Source organism: Xylona heveae, assembly GCF_001619985.1.
Source record: "Xylona heveae TC161 unplaced genomic scaffold L228scaffold_2, whole genome shotgun sequence".
NCBI lineage: Eukaryota > Fungi > Ascomycota > Xylonomycetes > Xylonales > Xylonaceae > Xylona > Xylona heveae.
Genome location: NW_017264194.1, coordinates 359793 through 378997, shown reverse-complemented (window position 1 = coordinate 378997; position 19205 = coordinate 359793). Strand labels below are relative to the sequence as shown.

Genomic DNA, 19205 nt, shown 5'->3' with positions numbered 1-19205 from the left:
TCCCTGCTCGGATAAAGTTAAGCTCAGCGAACGGACAGAGCAAACCGAGCGAGAGCGAGGGAAAGAGCAGTAAACGACCTCACACGTCTTTTTGCTCTCCCTGCCCATTTCTCTTGCCTGTCGCCTCCCATCAACATCATCAACCCCCCCGAATCAACAACCTGCGCGTCGACCGACTCGTCGATTCGGCACCCTCGGGCTCTCGACAGTCTCCTTCTGTCGAACGCCCGACGTGGATAATTTGAGCAGGTCATCACTGACGACTCACAATTTCTCTTTTTCGCGAGTCAATCTTTCCTTGACGCGCGAACGGATTTTTCTTCGTCCAGCGCGTTCGACTTTTTCGGCGCTTTCCCTTTGAACCGATCTTTTCCTGCTCGTCTTTCCGTTCAAACGAATCTCCTTTTAGTTTCCTCGACGCTTTCCCTCATCGTCGAGCTCCATTGCATCAGATTTCAAGCATCGAAGAAACATTGCAGGGGTTTCCTAAAATTGTAATCGACACGCATTTTCGACATCATGTTCGGTGGATTTGGCAGCAACAATCAAAGCTCCGGCTTTGGGGGCTTTGGCTCCGGTAATACTGGTACTGGTACTGGTACGTATACTTGGTTCTCCTTTTCTTGCTTTAGACACGGCTTCCCGTCGGCCGCGGAGAGCTTGAGGTGTTCAGGCAGTTGGATCTGGTCGTACTCTCTGGATCTAGGACCTGGCGCCTCCTCCCCGTTCTCCTAGTGAGAGCAGCCGTTAATTCGATGCCCACCGTTGCGTTCCACTTCTAGGCTTTGGTTCCTCAACCAACACCGGTTTCGGATCTTCCAATACTGGTAACACTGGTAACACTGGAGGTGGTGGCCTCTTTGGCAACACTTCTAGCGGCTTCGGCTCCGGCGGAGGTACGTCGATTCCCGGCCATGGGCCGTCGATGAGATTGTAGTTTGTGGACTGGCAGTATTGTTCATCAGAGCAATTGCCTTGCACTCGCTCGTCCCTTCTACTGCCTTCTCTTCACATCTCTTTCGGACAACGTGTGTTTGATCGAGGAGGGCGACCATTTCCATGACGCAGACGCCCTTCACCCAGGGTCCCCGCTGGATTACTTTTCTCCAACGTCCCCTATTTCAGTTCCATTTTCAAGGCGTCTTCTCCTGGACATGGCTCGCCGTCTTCGACGAGCTCGGTCTGCGCGATTACGATCGAACTCGAGTTCGAATGCTGATACTGACATGCGTGATTTGACTATAGGTTTCGGAAGTAATACTCAACAATCATCTCCCTTCGGCGCTAAACCAGCGTTTGGATCTCCTGCTAGTACTGGTGGAGGTCTCTTTGGCGGCAACACAGCCACCTCGGGCGCCTCCCCTGGTTTTGGTGGCGGCGGCGGCGGCGGTGGTGGTACTGGCTTTGGCAGCACCAATACTGCGACTTCATCTCCATTTGGAGGCGGTAGTACAAGCGGGGGTCTCTTTGGCGGTGCCAACAAGCCTGCCTTTGGATCTGGCACCTCGTCAGGCGGTCTCTTTGGAGGCGGCGCGACCTCAAGTCCCTTTGGTGCCTCAAGTGCACCAGCTACAAGTGCATTTGGTGCCCCCGCCAGCACCGCACTTGGCGGAGCTACTCCGCAGTGTGAAGGAACTGGTGGCACTCCCTTCGCGGCCTATACAGAAAAGGAAGGTGCCAGCAATACCACCAACCATTTTCAGAGCATCACCTTTATGCAACCCTATCAGAAGTTCTCATTTGAGGTAAGTTAATGCTACTAAAAATTTAGATGTGTTGGAGGAATTATCATCTTTGCTAACTTTTATTTTGAAGGAACTAAGGATGGCTGATTACGCCCAAGGGCGTAGATACGGCAACGCAAGCGGCCAGGCCGGCGCATTCGGCACCAGCACAGGATTTGGCGGATTTGGCACCTCGACTGGCAATACTGGAGGTTTCGGTGCGTCTGGCGGTGGTGGCGGTGGTGGCGGTGGCCTTTTTGGCAACACAAATACGTCGTCCTCACCGTTTGGCGGCGGCACACAGTCCAATACTGGCTTTGGCAGCACTGCTAATACTGGCGGCGGAATGTTTGGTAACAAACCTGCTGGATCCGGTGGTCTTTTCGGGAGCGGAAATACCGGCGGTACCGGCGGTACTGGTGGTACTGGCGGTACCTCTGGTGGTTTATTTGGCGCTGGAAACACCGGCGGCGGCTTCGGCTCTTCTACTGGTACCGGGTTTGGCTCGGGCAACACTGGTGGCGGTGGCTTGTTTGGTAACAACACCAACACTGGTACGAGCAACCCTGGAGGTACTGGCTTTGCCTTTGGAGGCGGTTCTAACACCAATACTGGCGGTTTTGGAGCCACTGGCAGTGGATTTGGTTCCGGCAATACGACGACGACAGGCGGTGCTGGTACTGGTGCTGGTACTGGTGGTGGCCTGTTCGGCAGTGGAAACACCAATACCGGCTTTGGAAGCAACTCTCAAAACACCAGCAGCAGCAGCCCCTTTGGTGGCTTTGGTCAAAACCAACAAAATCAGACCCAGGGCCAGGGCACCACAGGCTCGTCCCTTTTCGGCGGTGGAGGTTTCGGCGCCAATGCCAACCAGCAGCAAAAGCCCGCTGGTGGTCTCTTTGGAAACACTGGAGCTACCAACACGGGAGGTGGCCTATTCGGAAACACTGCTAATCAACAAAGCTCCACTGGTACTGGCGGTGGTCTCTTCGGAAATACGGCCAACAACCAGCAATCTGGTGGCGGCTTGTTTGGTGCGAACAAGCCCGCGACCGGAGGCACTGGCACTGGCCTCTTTGGAGGTTCAACCAATACACCTGGTAATACTGGTGGAGGTGGACTGTTCGGCGGTGGCGGATTTGGTAACAACCAGAACCAGCAGAATCAAAGCGCCGGAGGTCTCTTTGGAAATACTCAGTCCCAGCAGAAGCCGGGAGGCCTCTTTGGCGGAGGCACTCCCTCAAACACTGGCGCTGGTGGTGGGCTTTTCGGAAATGTGGGGAGCAACACGGCCAATACCCAGCAATCCACGGGAACCTCTCTCTTTGGGAATGCAGGCGCCAACACCCAGCCGCAGCAATCTTCAGGTACCGGTCTCTTCGGGGGAGGAAGCACCAGCCTCTTTGGTGGCTCTCAGCAGCAACAGCAGCAGTCGCAACAACAGCAGGCCCCGTCCTTCTCCACTTCTATTAATGCGTCGAACCCGTATGGTAACGAGAGCTTGTTCCAGAGTCTTGGCTCGCCTGGAAACCAGAGTGTTGGACCAATTGCCACTCCCCTTTCAAGCAGTCAGAAACTCAAGAAGAGTGCCATCTTGCCTCAGTATAAGATCAACCCCAATGCTTCATCTCGGCTTGTGACGCCGCAGAAGCGAGGATATGGTTTCTCTTATTCTACTCTTGGCAGCCCAAACAGCACTCCTGGCTCGCCAAGTGCCCTAGGCGGCAGCCTCCTTGGCGGAAGCCGAAGCTTCGGAAGCGCTCTTGGCCGTGGCCTCAGCAAGAGCATGTCTGCCAGCTCTCTGCGTCACTCGTTTGACAGTGACGATAGTGTTCTGGCGCCAGGCGCCTTCTCGGCCAATAGCGGACGCTATGCAAGCAATAGCAGTATTAAACGGCTGACTATTGACCGCAGCATCCGTACTGACCTTTTTGGCAGTAGCGACGGCTCTGCTCTCGCTCCACTCAATCGCACAGACTCCTCGAAGCAGTCTGGTATATTGAAGAAGAAGGTTAGCTTCGATACTGCAGCCAAGCCTCGTGGTGACAACCTCTTCGGCCTAGCCAACGGCGAACCATCCAGCGCCCTTGTGAGCGCAGAGCCGAATGGCACCAGCCCCACTGCCGAGGAGCAAGGCTTTTTGAGATCATCTACGCGCTCCAACCCCGATGCTTCCCCCAGCAGCACCAATGGCGTCAACGGCACCTTGACCAATGGCATCAACGGTTCGCCCGAGATGGTGCAGGTGCGTGGCAACGAACTTGCTGTTGTTCCAGAGCATGAAACGTCTCCATCAGCTGCATCGCCTTCCTCTCCAAAGGACGTCAGCGACAAGGCTCCTGGCTCCTATTACATGAAGCCCTCTTTGGAAGAGCTGCAGAAGATGTCACGAGAGCAGCTTAAATCTGTTGAAAATTTCGAGGTCGGACGGGAGAACGTTGGCAAGGTCAACTTCAATGCACCTGTCGATCTCTCAAGTATCAACCTGGACGAAATCTTCGGAAAGATGATCGTTGTTGGTACCCGGATGGTGACCGTTTATCCGGATGGGTACAGCACGCCTCCAATGGGTAAAGGACTTAATGTCCCCTCGACTATTACTCTGGAGAATTCTTGGCCTCGCTCTAAGGACAAGCGTTACGACACGAGCGGCAATGCCGTTTCAAAGCACGTGCGTCGATTGATGACTGTTCCAGATACAAAGTTTGTTAGCTATGATAAGGAAAATGGCATCTGGGCATTTAGCGTCGAGCATTTTACTACATACGGTCTTGATTATGAGGACGAAGAAACTGGCACAGAGGATATCACGCAGAGCTCATTGAGCGCTCCCCAAGATAGCCCAACGCCCGGTCAGAATGCAACATTGCGCGGCGCCGCAAGTGTTCAAGAGTCATCTATGCTTGATGAGTATACGAGTGAAAGCTCTGGGCCCGATGACACGTTTGAGTTTCGAAAGAAGAAAGTGCTTCCGGGTGCATTTAATGGGGAGGCTTCAATTGCGGAAGAGGAAGAGATGGATGATGAAGTTGGATCCTTTGGCAGCCAGTCTTTTTTAGATGACGGCTCCGTGGCAACACAGTCCGAAAGCGACGTCGACGTTGATGAAGATGATGTAATTGATGAGGAGAATACCTCTATTTTTGTCGACGGGCCGGAGATGGTTGGGTCTTTCCCGGGACTCGGCCTTACCACGGAGCTCACGGGACATCCAGCACTGAAGCCGAAGTCGATTTTGAAGTCTACCTCTCAGTTTGACACAAATGGTACCGGTATGGGAACTCCTGGCAAGGCGCGACTTTTGGTTGAAAGCGACTGGGCCGACCAGCTTCAACGCACAATTAGTCCGAAAAAGCAAGATCGGCAGGCCCTTCGGGCTAGCCAAGCAGCCTTTGCTTACGGCGGCCATGAAGAGCAAAATCCAACGCCAAAAGCCAGTAATCAAGCGGAGAAAAAAGGGTTTGCTACGAGCATCGATTTGATGAATTCACTCTTTGGACAACCTCCGCTTCGAAAGAATGGAGCGCGTGTACAGGCTCCGAGAAAAGGATTTGAGGTTTGATTCCACTTTTCTTTCATTTTGCATTATTATTGTTTTTTGTCTTGTACCTTGGGCGACGATCTAAGTGGCCGTGTCAGAGTGAGACGAATTGGAAGGGCCGGTCGTTGCGCCCGATCATGTATGTAATAATTCAATGAAGTCATGCTGAGACAACGTTCTTTTCATTTAGTGGCCATATCCGAAAAAGTCCAAAGTGTCCGACTTCAACGAGTCAACAATGGACGAGAATGACAAAGAATTTCACTCAGCTCTGAAACCAAACTGGGGCCCGGGCAGCACTTTAGTATATGCTCTGCCCGGCGGCATTAGTTCAACCAATGATCCTGACAATTCCCTTCTCCGAAAGATTGGGCGGCCGTTTGTCTTCGAAGGCAAAGACGTGCAGCTTGCAAAGTTGGCCAGTGATTCTGATGTGAGTCAAATCTAAAGTCATAGGGCACAAAATGTATTGGTTTTGCCAACTAACTTTTCTAGTTGCCCATTGAAACCTTGAAGATCCAACGTGACTTTACCACGGTAGATGTATTTGAAGACATTCCTTTTGCAACTCTGGATTCGAGATTTAATTTCTCGGATTTCTCTCGTCGTATCAACGCCAAAGACGAGCAGTCAAATTACGAGAAGCTTGTCTGGGAACTTGCTCATGTTTTGTTCGACAATTTTGACGAAGATGAAGAGTTGAAAGACCTCCCCGATGATGACCCCGTCCTCCAAAGACGCGTGCGTAAAGACAAACTCTCGGACTTTTGGAAAGAGCTTGTCAAGTCCTCGATGGAGAAGCAGGCTTATCAAGCCACCACCGCTGAGGAGAAGGCACTTGCTTACCTCTCCGGAAATGACATTGAAAATGCGTGTGCGGCACTTGTCGATGGAAGAGACTTTCGATTGGCGACCTTGATAGCTTTGATCAATGACAATGACGAGATGCGATCGGATATGAAGGCACAGCTCGAATATTGGAAGGAAAAGAAGATAATTTGTGAGATGACTGAGCCAATCCGAGCACTATGGGAACTACTTGCCGGTAACACTGGTGTGAGTAAGGGATTGAAGGACGCCAACCCCGAAGATCGTGCCAGGGCCTTCTTGATCAGCGAGCGCTTTGGCCTGGATTGGAGACAAGCATTCGGCCTGCGTTTATGGTATGGTGTTTCTGACAACGCCCCGCTCGAAGATGCAGTGACCGCCTATCATACGGACCTTGAGGAGGGCATTGGCGAAAAGAAGCCACTTCCGTGGTTTGCTGTTGATGGGTTTCGAGTACCATGGAAAGACGAGAAATTGGGCGACCGCCAGGACATTCTTTGGGGTATCTTGAAGCTTTACGTCGATCAGCGCACCACTACCGACAAGCAGACGGTCAAAATCGAGGATGTCATCCTCCCACATGCCTTTTCTGGAAACCCCATCGATCTCTGCATGAGTTTCCAGTTGTATCACGCACTTGAAGCGCGCCGTGTCGCCTTTTTCGAAGATTCCCCCGAATCTTCTCGCGCTAATAAAGCTGACAACCTTGCATGGAATTTTGCCGCCCAGCTCGAATCCGCAGGTGAATGGACTTGGGCGGTCTTCATTCTACTCCACATTGACGACCAGGAAGCGCGAACGAGGTCAATTCAAGATCTCCTCGCCCGCCACGCCGCGGCAATTGGCACCCCAGAATCATCCCCTGAGTTCAAGATCTTAGTCCAGGACCTACGCATTCCCGAAGCTTGGATTTGGGAAGCCAAGGCCCTCTACGCGCGGTCCATCGAAGCTGACTACATGGCTGAAGTTGAGTATCTTCTGCGCGCAAAGAACTGGGAAGAAGCCCACAAGACTATTTGCCACTCCGTCGCGCCGCAGGCCGTTATCGAAGAGGATTATGACATGCTGAGCAAACTTCTTCACGGATTTGGCGATGACGGCGAAGAGCTCGTCGGAAATTGGGCACTGGGAGGGCAAGTCTACTTTGATTTTGTCCGTCTTATGCAAGCACCCGCCAAGACTATTGTTGGGGTTCCTGGCCATCGCCGCCCTACATCGTCGACTCCAATGAAGCAGCAGTATTTACCTCGTGGAAGTGATAAGGATGAGATCATTTCCCGTCTTGTCGCCAGTTTACCAGCCATGGCGAATGACCAGAAGAATAGCTTTGTTGAGTCAGTGGCTATTCAGGAAATGGCCGGGATAGTGGCGACTGCTGCCATGGCTGCCAAGAATGTAAGTTTTGTCCCCGTCCGTTGTCTTTGGCATCCCTATCCCGTGAAGCGTTTCTGGAAATTTGGAGGATGGGACGGGCATAGTGATCTGCATGATTCAATTAGGATGCTAATAGAATGTGTCGATAGAGTATTGAACGAGCCAAAATCCTTCAACTCCCACTCACCGAGGACGCTTACTTAAAACACACGACTGCGCTGAGTATGGATTACTATCGGACAGTTATTGCTACTGCTAGATAGATGGCCTTTGGCGTCAATATCTGCACGTTTTACGAGTAGCTCTTAGAAAAAGGCTCAAGCTAAATTTGTTAGCTTTCGAGGGAAAAGTCGCCAAGTTGGCGAAGAGAGAAAAATATAGGGCGATTGTCTCAAGATTTCTGACGGAACTTGAGGGTACATTTTCCCTGCACAGTATTCACTATCACAAATTTCTGCCTTTCTCATATTCCTGCTTTTATCATAACCAATTCAGTAACGCATAGTTACAATCGCCTCTCGATTTCAACGCTTGCCCCCGTTTATGGAAGCTTTTCATTTCGTTCGGCTTGCACTTTGCATTACTACCTTCTACAAATTTCTTCTCTGCGCATTTTTATTCTGTCCAAAGGACCCCATGTTACCCTTGCTGTCTTGCGCTCGTATTTAACCTCCCTTTCCCCCTTACCACCGTTGCTCACTTAAGGAGCTCTTTCCTCCCCCTTAGTTAGCTTTAGTCCACGACTGAAATAAAATTTCCTTTTAATTACATCTCGGAATATGTGAAGACTTATTAATGATTTCTTACTGAATCTCCAGTTGAGTGATAGGCATTCGTGGGACATTCAGACTGGCCTGCCAGCACTGAGACCAGACGATTCACATGCAATGCGGGTGTCGGATTAATTTTTTCGATTTATCCGTGATTATATAAGTTGGACCCTCGCGGATATTCTTCCGCACGTGGGGTTACCTGGATTTCGCCCAGCCAATCATCCTTGGCCGAGTGACGACGTTGGTTGTTGGGGGTTTCAGCAATTCCACGATAACTTGAGCACAATCTTCTCTTACGAAATTTAAGGAGTATACCTGGGATTCTCCGGCCTGCCAATTCTTGCTCGACGATGAGCCCTTAAGAGAGGGTTTTCAGAGGAATACACAACGTATTAAATTCAAACCACTTCCTCAAAAACACACATGGCAGGCTAAGCCACCACTACGACAACACAGCCGTACCAAAAGCTCACTTTTCCACCCCGCCTGCTCGCACTTGTTCAGCTCTTTTATTACTTTGAACCTTTCAATATTCTGGAACCAATAGCGGAGCTTAATTTTCCTCTTCGACGACTCTTTCGAAATGGTCGGCGTCCGAGAGACTGAAATCTATCGCCGGGATGCGCGACGCGAAGGAAGTCCGCTGACGGCCAAACAGCGCGAGGAGCTGCTCAGACCCTACCTCCCTTCCCCTCCCCCGCAGGCAAATACAGTTTCTCGAAAGCAGCGAGGAGCTCGCGCTGTCTCCGAATTTTTCAGAATTCAGCTATATGTCCTCGTTTACACTCTGATTCATACCTTCTTCGGCTTATACATGCGATTGCGCCAGTGGTACCATGCCGTTTTATACCGTATTTTCGCTGTGCTATATTACCACCACCGAACACCACAATTGATTCAGAAAGATGTCAAGGGATTGAGCAGGCTACCGGAGCATTTGAGCGTGATTCTCGAGTATAATCCTGAAGAAAAAGGTGGCGAAGGCCTAGAGCAATTAATTGAAGAGATTGCGGAGATTGCAGCATGGTCGGCTTGTGCAGGGATTCCGTTACTCAGTGTATACGAGAAGACAGGTATGTACTTCCACTATCTCGATTCTCAGTTGGATTGCCCATAAGAAAACGATGTCCCATGTTCAGAGCAAGTATTCGCGGTTCTCCAAGCTGGACCTTGTATGCTGACTGTTTTTAATTTTTCCAGGTATCCTCAAGAGCTACATACCTACTACACATCGCGCCATTGCAAAGAGACTCCAAGCATATTTTGGCACGCGCAGACCTTCACTGCAACTTCGCGCGCCACATCTTCCCGCATTTCTCAACGGCGATCTTGTTGATGAATCTCACTCCGATTCAAATCAGGATGGACCTGGTACGTACTCCACAATGCGTCCTTTAGAGTTGGTATCTTACCTTCTCTAAGTCATCCGTGAATGCTTGTCACTTTACCTCTCACGGTGTTGCTCTGCCTTCTCTTTTCCCCTCTCGTTAAATTCGTAAACTTACTCATAATCTCTCGTTCACAGGACACCTCTCAGTTCTTCTACTCTCCGCTGAAGATGGCCGGTCTACTATGGTTGACCTGACTAAGACACTCACTGAAATGTCTCAGCGGTCGAAGCTCTCGCCAAATGATATTTCTGTCGATCTCGTCGATGTCGAAATTCGTGAGAGCACTATGGCCGAACCCGATCTCCTCATCCTGTTTGGCCCAGATGTTGAACTACAAGGATATCCGCCCTGGCAGATACGACTTACTGAGATATTGTACGTATTCCCATTTTTGTGAGAAGTGATTATATGTCCCTCCCTTGCCTTGTCATTGTGATGGGCGTATTCTTTCTTTCCCTAATAAACGCTCCTTGTTGTAATTCCATCAGACAATTATATCCATTCATGCGGAGTGAAACTGACCTCTCATTTCTAGCCACGTCCCTGATAACACTGGAGTCGAATATCAAATCTTTTTACGAGCTCTATACCGATTTGGAAAGGCGCAAATGCGCTTTGGAAGATAGACGGGAGGAAAACCACTCGGTTAGCGCATGATTTTCGCGGCACATGATTCCTGCGTAACTTTGCATCAAAGCATCAAATAACTAGATTAAAGGCTTGGGCGTTTATCAGTATACGAGTCTTGGGAAAGCTGCGCACGGTAGCTTTGGCATAGCAATTGTGTAGCACTTGCACCTTAGCATCATAACGCATGCGTAATAAATGGTAAAGTCATTAATGCATGCATTGAAATATATATTTCTATTCAGCGATAATTTTGCAGATTGTAACCCAGAGCATCTTCTTTACATTCAGCTAATAATTAGAATCATTGTGAGATGGAAAGTCAACTATTTAGGTACTCTTGAAGCGTTGAATTATAGCCAGGTCCATGAATGCACAAGAGCGCTCTCCGGCCGGAGATGAATGGAGATTAGATGGATGAGATTTGATAATCTAGATCGAGATTAGATTATTTACGGCGGGACAGAGAGCGAGGGGTCGCGACATCTTGGAACTTTTTTCTTGACTCGAATTCTCGGCTTCTTCCGGCCAGCGTTACTGTTACCCAAAACTTTCCCGCCGCGCTGCATTTTGTCCTGAATCGCCTTTTCACATCTCCATCTATAAGCACCATGGACAAGCGCACCATTGGCGTATTGGGAGGTGGCCAATTGGGCCGTATGCTCATTGAGGCCGCCCACAGGTTGAATCTGAAAGTGGTGGTTCTCGACGCTGAGAACTCCCCCGCCAAGCAAATTAATCACCCCCACATCAACGGCTCGTTCGCCGACCCTGATGCCATTCGCAAGCTGTCGAAAGAATGCGACATCGTGACGGTCGAGATTGAACATGTCAACACCCATATCCTCGAGGAGGTGGCCAAGGAACGCGGTGACGCCATTCAGATCCAACCAAGCTGGAAGACTATCCGGGTCATCCAGGACAAATATCTGCAAAAAGAGCACCTGCTGGAGCAGGGCGTTGAGACTGCAGAATCGATTCCTATTGCGCACAACACCGAGGAGGAATTGAAAAAGGTGGGCGAGAAGCTGGGCTTCCCGTACATGCTCAAGTCTCGTACCCAGGCGTATGATGGCCGCGGAAATTTCCCCGTTGAGTCCGCTGCCGACGTCCCTGCTGCTCTTGAAGCATTGGGCAAGCGCCCCTTGTATGCCGAGAGATGGGCCAATTTCAAGGCAGAGCTTGCAGTCATGGTTGCCAAGACCAAAGAAGATGCCTCTGCCGATGCGTGGGAGCAGTCAACACTCGCATTCCCGACCGTCGAGACTGTCCACGAGGAGAGCATCTGCAAGCTCGTCTATGCTCCTGCACGAAACGTTTCTGAACGACTTGCCCAGCAAGCTCAGATTCTGGCGAGACGAGCCGTCGCTGGATTCTGGGGTAAAGGCGTCTTTGGCGTCGAGATGTTCTTGGGACAGGATGGTAAGCATTTACCAACAAGCCATTTCCCCCCCTCCCCCCTCCCCCCGCAAATGCCGTCAAAGTCAACTCTTGTTTCTAATCATTGGTCTGTACAGGAAACCTTTTGATCAACGAAATCGCCCCCCGGCCGCACAACTCCGGTCACTACACCATTGAAGCCTGCCCCGTGTCTCAATACGACGCCCACCTTCGGGCCATTCTGGACCTACCTTTCCCCATCGACGGAACACAGATGAACACCCCCGACACCAGCGCCATCATGCTTAACTTCCTCGGCGGCGCTGATCCTGACTCCCACTTGACCGTTGCGCGCGAAGCTCTCGTCACCCCCGGCGCTAGTATCCATCTCTATGGCAAGGGCGATGCCCGTCCCGGCCGCAAGATGGGCCATGTGACTGTCCTGGCTGGATCTATGACAGAAGCCGAGAAGCGCATCACTCCCCTGATCGACGCCGTCGACCGGGTCCGCGCCGCGCGCAAAGACCCCTCCAAGAAGCCCCAAGCTGCTGGCTCTGTTGCCACGCAGCAGCCCAAGTCCACCCAAGCGCCACCGCTCGTCGCCGTCACCATGGGCTCCGATTCCGATCTTCCCGTCCTCAAGCCCGGTATCGCCTTGCTCCGCGAGTTCAACATTCCCTTTGAAGTCACCATCACCTCCGCCCACCGCACTCCCGGCCGCATGTTCGCTTTCGCACAGGAAGCTGCCGCAAGAGGCATCAAGGCTATCATCGCCGCTGCGGGTGGTGCCGCCCACTTGCCCGGCATGGTTGCCGCAAGCACGCCCCTTCCTGTCATTGGCGTGCCCGTCAAGGGAAGCACCTTGGACGGCATGGACAGTTTGCTCAGCATTGTTCAGATGCCGGTATGTATTTTCCAATCTCGTATTCTATTATCTACTTTATTTCCCTTTTCTAGAAAAGGGAAAAGAAAAGGGAAATAAAGTAGATAATAGAATACGAGATTGGAAAATCTGCCTTCTGTTATCTTTTTACTCGATGTTAATGCTAATAATCCAACAGAGAGGCATCCCCGTCGCCACCGTCGCCATCAACAACTCCATCAACGCCGCTCTCCTCGCCATCCGCATCATCGGCTCTTCCGACGTGGCCGTGCTGCAGAAAATGGAAAAATACATGAAAGACATGGAGAATGGCGTCTACGAAAAGGTGGACAAGCTGGGCAATGTCGGCTGGGAGGATTATCCTGGCAAGGCTTAAGCCCCTTCCCTCTTTTTCTTTTCTTCCCCTTCACCCTTTTTCCTTTCTACTTCTTTTCATTCCCGTCGTCTTTCTCGTCATCTAAATGGCCAGCGTATGCTACCCATTCTCATTGTATATCCAACTACTTACTTTACCTACTTTTCCTCTTCTCTTTTACTCTGACAAACATCGTTACATACCTGGCTTTCAATATCCATGTATCCATGTATCCATGTATCCATGTATCCACGTATCACGATACCAGTTCAAGAAAACATGTATCACGTATAGAATCTACTGTATTTGAATTATATCAAATACATTTCTCAAAAAAAAAAATTGTCAGGATCCAGGTTTCTACAAAGAAAAAAAGAGTTTTGTTGCCGTCTGGACTCTGGCCATATCATCAGCTCGGAGTCTTCCATGAGTCCCTGACCAAATGATATTGAATTCAAGTCCATGACAAAATGATACTGAATTCAATTCTATCAAATTAACGAGCCATATGTCCGTAGTGAAAGACAACCCTTAGCCAAATGACGTGCGGAGCACCAATTCAGAAGAAGAAAAAAACGAGAGAAAGAAGTGCCCCACCTCCCTTCTTCCCCCTTCCGCCAATCCCCCAATCCCCCGAGTCCAAACCCAATTAAAGAAGAAAAGACCTGACCAGACCTGGGATACCAAAACGACCAAGGCAAAAAACCATGTGTGGGTTTGAAAGAAAAGATGAAAACAAAGAAAAGGAAGGGTGAAAACAGGATAAACTACAAGCAAAAGGAAGAACAAGTTAAATCAACAAGGGGAAGAAACAGGGGAAAGAAACAGGGGAAAGAAACAAGGGAAAGAAAAAAATAGGAAGAGAGAGACACTCAATACCAGTGCCGATCGTGAGTAGGCGTAGGGGCAGCGGGAAGATTCATGTCATGATCCTCGAGATGGTTCTCACGGCGATGATCATTATGCTCCCAATGATCAAACAACTTATGGCGTATCGGGGCGGCCACAATCTCTGCGCCGATAGCGCCTGCCGCTGCGCCTGCTCTGGCAATTTCCTTGGCGTCTTCGAAGGTCATGTGTCCTGCAGAGGTGTACGTTTGTTCGGTTCTTTTGTGGTGGTGGTTCAACGACGAAGGCGAGGGAGGCGCTGTCGAAAAAGACGAAGACGAAGACGAAGTTGCCGGTTCGACCAGCAGCGGACCATGGTGCCGAGCATTGAGATTTCGGGTTTCCTGCGTGGGAAGGGGCCTTAGAGACTTGGTAGACTCCGGTTCGACGGGCATGGTGATAAATCCAAGATGGTGCTTGCCGGGAAAGACATTTGCAACGGCAGGGACAGTAGGTTTCCGGTCTCGTTTCTGTTCCTGGTTTCCTTCCCGTACCGCTCCCGCTTCAGCTTCAGTGACATCAGTGACAGGACCAGACCAATTACTAAACCACTTTGATCTCTCCGTCGACGTGGTTTGTTGTTCAACAGGATTGGGGCCATGGTGATTGTTAGGGACTGCGTGTAGCTTGAGCACTCCCGAAGAAGGGGAACGCTCAACAGGAGAATCGACAGAGGAGGGGAAAGGCGTTGCAGTCGGCATCTCATCCCGCTTATACGGACTTGTAATCCACGCATGCTTCATGACGTGACCGTCGGGATCGCAGCTCCAATCGCATTCGCTGGGGATAATAGAGAAGAGGCGGCCGAAACGTTCAACAAATGTCATGTTCTTGAGAGGACCACGCTCACGGCAGCATTGTTCAAGCGTCTTGTCCCAGAAATGAACAAAGAACCGGGCATGCAGGCCGCTGTGGTCGTCGCTGCTGTTGGCGATGGTGTAGGTGGGATTATTGACATTGTTAGTCTTGTTGGCATCGGCCGCATGATGAGCGCTGGACGAGTTGACGTGTGGGTTGGACGACCAAGATGCTGATGCTGCGAGTCTTGTTTGTTCCAGAATTAAGGATCTATATTCTGGATTATATTCCACAATGACCGGTTCGATGAGGACAAAAAGTTCAAGTTCAGTGACGTTCTCCGGTAAGGGAGGCACATATTGCATGGGAACGTAGAGAGGAACGGGATTGGCGACAGTAGGTTTGACTGCAGTGTCTTCGCGCGGAGGAAGACCAAGCTTTGGCGCCTTTAAAGGAAGGTGAACGAGGTTTCTCGCTGAGACGAGCACAAGGGCATGTCCCAGTGAGAGGAGAAGTCCCAGCTGGAGAATGAACATTTTCGCTTGACTGTTTTCTTATTTTGAAGCTTGTGATATTCAGAATTTTAGAACGCGGGTATGATAGAAAGAAAGGTTGGGGGAAAGTGCGTTTGCTTTTTGAAATAGTACAACAAGAAGAAAAATAAAAGAAGCAAGAATGGAAGGTGTGTGGGCAAGAAATTTATCGGCCTGTCTCGCTCTTTCCTCATAATTGCCAGCACATTGAAATTCCAAGATAGGTCTGATTATATCCGCTAGATCCTCTTCAAAATGGCTTAGCGGGCGAGATGAAGCAAAATGCTGTCGTGGTCGTTGGCCGTTTGGGAATCGTCAACGTGTTTCATCGTCAGCTTGCCTATTTGGCCCAGATGAGGCAAGCACGACTGAGCCTCGTGATCTGCAATCCAAGTGCGTTCAAAATGACAAAAATGGACAGGAAAGAAAAGAAGAACCAATGTGGAAAAGTGCATTGGATACGGCAACGTGGATAATTCCTGAATGGGTGACTCCTGAATGGATACTGTTTTCTGACAAGATGGGGTTCGGATTTTGCCAGCAAAGGTGAATTCATCTCAGACGGCATTCTATTACCTAGCAATAGGGCCGCTGGATTTCCTCTCTCAGTTGTCTCTTAGACAGCAGTCAAAATAAGACATGTCACTGGTAAAAAGACATGTCTTCCCTGCGCTGAAAGGTCCATTTCACGTTATAGATGGCATCGACACTAAAAAGTGCCGATCAAGCCAGATTTCTGAGATGTCATGTTCAGCAACACATGTCGAGAAGGCATTCCTTTGAGCATGACTTGCCTATTTGCAAGATTTAAAATATAAATCAACTGTGAAGTGATTTCGAGGCATTGTAGCATCGGACGGGTAGAGGTGATCCGCAATCGACTCTAACGGAAGATGGGAGTTCCATCGTTCGGAACGGCAAGGGATGGTTCCCGATACGCCAACCCCACGAAGCTTCGGTAGTCAATAGCATATATTTCCACTATGGAGGGACGGCACCAATACCCCTCGACCTCGTGAATAAAATATGCTCAAAACCCAAATGTTGACTTTGCGATTTTGCGGTCTGAAATAATATGGATCCATCAGAGATGAAGATATTGCTCGTGGTGGGCACAGGCGGTTTTACTCATGCAGGTGTGCACAAATTTCCCCCCAAACGAACCATGGACCTCTCCATGCAGTACAGGAGCAACTGACACGACAGCCCTTTTGGGCTTGCCTCCACAGCCCCAGTATTGGAGCTTGGTCGAATATTGCATGCTCGAGGATACCAGATAGAGTTTGCTACTCATCAAGGTCAAGAGAAATGGGTTGAGTCACCCTACTATTCATTTATCAAGAAAGTCTATACTATGGGTCCCGATATGGACCCTGAATTCGAGGACCGTCACTATCTGCAAATGCAACAATCAGACATCCGCAAAGACATGAAGCGTTCCTTTGCTGGAAAAGTCACTGTGGATTTGTTCTGGAAAGATGATTATGCGCATCTCAAGAATCAAGTCATCCCGGAATGTCGTCCCAATTTCATCGTGGCAGACTTTTTTGCGGATGCCGTCAAGGATATAAACATCCAGCTCGGGATCCCATTCTGCCACGTTTGGCCTCAGATGCCCTATGGATTCTGTCCTAGTCCATTCATCCCTGGAATGCCTGGATTCCAGATTGATGCCCTCACGAGCGAACATGCCTCGCTCTGGACGCGATTGCGCGCCGCATTCCGACCAATTAGGGCACTTCCTGCCCTCATCGACTGGATGTGGCTTATGCGACAGATGAGGCGAACGTCCGGAGTTTACTACACATTACCCATGTTCAAAAAGCCAGATTATTTGATTCTGGTCAATTCATTTTGGGGCCTCGAGACACCCAAAGATCTTCCGCCGCTCGTGGCCGCAGTGGGTCCAGTCTTGCCTGAGGAATATCCTCCCTTGGACGAAGAACTTTTTGAATTTTACAAGACCCACCGTAGAGTCGTCTATGTAGCGTTTGGCACGCAGTGAGTACTGGACCCTACCCTCTACCTTTGTTCCTCCTCAGTGGTACGTGCTTTGCCACAGCCTCTGCATGCCAGCGAAATATAACAGCAACTATTCTATACGTTATCCGTATGCTGATGCTGAAAATAGCATTCGAATCCTGCCTGTTGATCTCACCAAGTTTATGAAAGCCCTTTCGGCGTCTTTACAGGCTGGTCATATTGACGGGGTTGTCTGGGCCGCTAATGCCGCGCAGATGAAGCTTTTTGACCGAGATGAAGATTTGGTCGTCAGCAAAACCAATTCCAAGGTAGGCGAGCTTCTCGACGGAAAGCATCCGTCGTGGAAATTTGTGCCCTTTGCGCCTCAGCGCGCCGTCTTGGACCACCCTCACACTGTCCTCTTCGTCACCCACGGTGGCGGCTCTTCCGCGAATGAAGCTTTGTATCATGGCACAGCAATGCTCGTACTCGGATTCTATTTTGATCAGATTTTAAATGCTCTCCGCCTTACCGAAGCAGAAGTGGCACTCGCTCTGGACAAGGCCGATTTCAGTCTGAATGAGTTACGGGCAAAGCTTACGCAACTCCTGCTTGACCATGACGGTTCCGTGACACGTAATGTGTTGCGCATGCAGAAGATTGCACAAGTATCCTCCCGCAAGAAGGAATATGGCGCTGACCTCATCGAGGAGACGCTGTGGGACCACCACTATAGTCTTCGAGAAGATGATTCTTCTCGCAAGATGAGATCGCGGCCCATGCACTTACAGACTGCCGATATGCGTATGTCTTGGTGGAAAGCGAACAATTGGGATCTGACTTTTGTAGGTGTTTTAGGTGCTGCAGCTGTTGTGGGCTTGGGGGGTGCTGTCCGGACGCTGTCAGTCTCTGGAAAGCTTCACTCAATATGTTGACTCTAGTTGTGAATAGATGTACATTATTGTTTGTATTTTATACCATTTATTGTTCCATGTACATAAATATAATACCCAGGAAATAACTTAAACAAATAATTCTAATGAGCTCAGAATCATCAATGGTACGACAGCTTTTTAATAGGTAGAGATGAAGCATTATACGGCCATACCTAGAATATTTACTTATCTGTCCTAGGTCAGTCTTTGCCTAAAAAGATTTTTATACCAAAGTAGCTTAGAAGTTGTTCATATCAGGCTTTGGTCTGGACAGGTCTTCACGGCAAATATTAAACTCTAGACCATGTATAGGTAGTCTTTTTAGCTAAACCCATCTATGTACAAGTTCGATATTTATATCATCCCAAGAAGATGTGATCCCCACTTTTCGAAATTCAGCACTTGGTCCTGGTTTTCTGTGTAAATGGCTCTAGTCGATGCTGTCTAATCTTCCGGGAAGAAGTAGTCGGCGTCGTTATCTGGAAAAATCTTAGGCTTCTTTGGCTTCCTTGTCCTCGAGCGGAGAACTTTGCCAGCCAAGTCGTAGAAGTCCTCTATTCTGGTACTTTTGTATCCAAGAGAGCCGTGGTGTTGTAAACTTGTAATATTTCACGATTGCATCTCTTCGAGTCAATTATGCCAAGTTGCCAACGCCCTGAACCAAAGACCCCCAGTGTCCATCGGCCTCAAGTTCCAACGGACATCCTATTCAGGATCAGAGGGCAGTACCACGTTCCACATGAGTCAAGACCTCCAGCCGCTGCCGTCTATGCATGATCAAAGTTACAACAGAATAAACGTAAAAAATGAACGCGCAGGCACCAAAAACTTTTGGAGGCTGATTAGCCCAAACAAGGACAAAATGTCCATTGTCCAATCGAACAAGAAATAAAGCCGCGGCTGAACATTTCGAAAGATAAGATAGAAAAATCCAATCCGTCACAAGGCTCTATATTCAAGTTAAAACGGCGCTCAAAAAAAATTTGTTGAGAAAACAAGAAACAATGGTGCCAATAAAATGTGTACGCACGTTTTTATACTCTTTGATATGACCTTGAACGGTTCTGTGGAATGATCTGATTGTGACAGTATCCTCCTCGAAGGTCTCAATGAAGACCTCTATTGGGGAAGTCGCTAGATCCTTCGACGTGATATACACTTCATTTGAAAGTATTCGAGCCTGCTCCGGCCCCATCCCAGTTTTACAGACAAG

The 19205-nt window shown here is 49.6% G+C and overlaps 5 protein-coding genes across 5 annotated transcripts; 4 read left to right on the top strand and 1 right to left on the bottom strand.

Annotated features, from left to right (window-relative positions):
- Window positions 1-387: 387 nt before the first annotated feature.
- L228DRAFT_58688 (hypothetical protein) lies at window positions 388-8213 on the top strand. The gene is made up of 7 exons (XM_018336733.1): window positions 388-598; window positions 783-896; window positions 1246-1745; window positions 1816-5280; window positions 5456-5698; window positions 5761-7488; window positions 7617-8213. Exons 1-7 carry the CDS (start codon window positions 520-522, stop codon window positions 7728-7730), a joined length of 6243 nt encoding a protein of 2080 aa, XP_018190488.1. The 5' UTR covers window positions 388-519; the 3' UTR covers window positions 7731-8213.
- A 310-nt stretch (window positions 8214-8523) lies between these two features.
- Window positions 8524-10577, top strand: L228DRAFT_243683 (Undecaprenyl diphosphate synthase). Its single transcript, XM_018331744.1, has 4 exons — window positions 8524-9313; window positions 9441-9611; window positions 9766-10006; window positions 10167-10577. Exons 1-4 carry the CDS (start codon window positions 8824-8826, stop codon window positions 10255-10257), a joined length of 993 nt encoding a protein of 330 aa, XP_018190487.1. The 5' UTR covers window positions 8524-8823; the 3' UTR covers window positions 10258-10577.
- A 243-nt stretch (window positions 10578-10820) lies between these two features.
- Window positions 10821-12926, top strand: L228DRAFT_217311 (Phosphoribosylaminoimidazole carboxylase). Its single transcript, XM_018330150.1, has 3 exons — window positions 10821-11680; window positions 11776-12542; window positions 12700-12926. The coding sequence occupies exons 1-3, from the start codon at window positions 10870-10872 to the stop codon at window positions 12895-12897; spliced, it is 1776 nt and encodes a 591-aa protein (XP_018190486.1). The 5' UTR covers window positions 10821-10869; the 3' UTR covers window positions 12898-12926.
- Window positions 12927-13544: 618 nt separating this feature from the next.
- Window positions 13545-15266, bottom strand: L228DRAFT_58659 (hypothetical protein). The gene has a single exon (XM_018336732.1). The coding sequence runs from the start codon at window positions 15096-15098 to the stop codon at window positions 13749-13751; it is 1350 nt and encodes a 449-aa protein (XP_018190485.1). The 5' UTR covers window positions 15099-15266; the 3' UTR covers window positions 13545-13748.
- Window positions 15267-16088: 822 nt separating this feature from the next.
- On the top strand, window positions 16089-18110 carry L228DRAFT_243680 (glycosyltransferase family 1 protein). Its single transcript, XM_018331743.1, has 3 exons — window positions 16089-16231; window positions 16325-17096; window positions 17227-18110. The coding sequence occupies exons 1-3, from the start codon at window positions 16171-16173 to the stop codon at window positions 17990-17992; spliced, it is 1599 nt and encodes a 532-aa protein (XP_018190484.1). The 5' UTR covers window positions 16089-16170; the 3' UTR covers window positions 17993-18110.
- Window positions 18111-19205: the final 1095 nt, after the last annotated feature.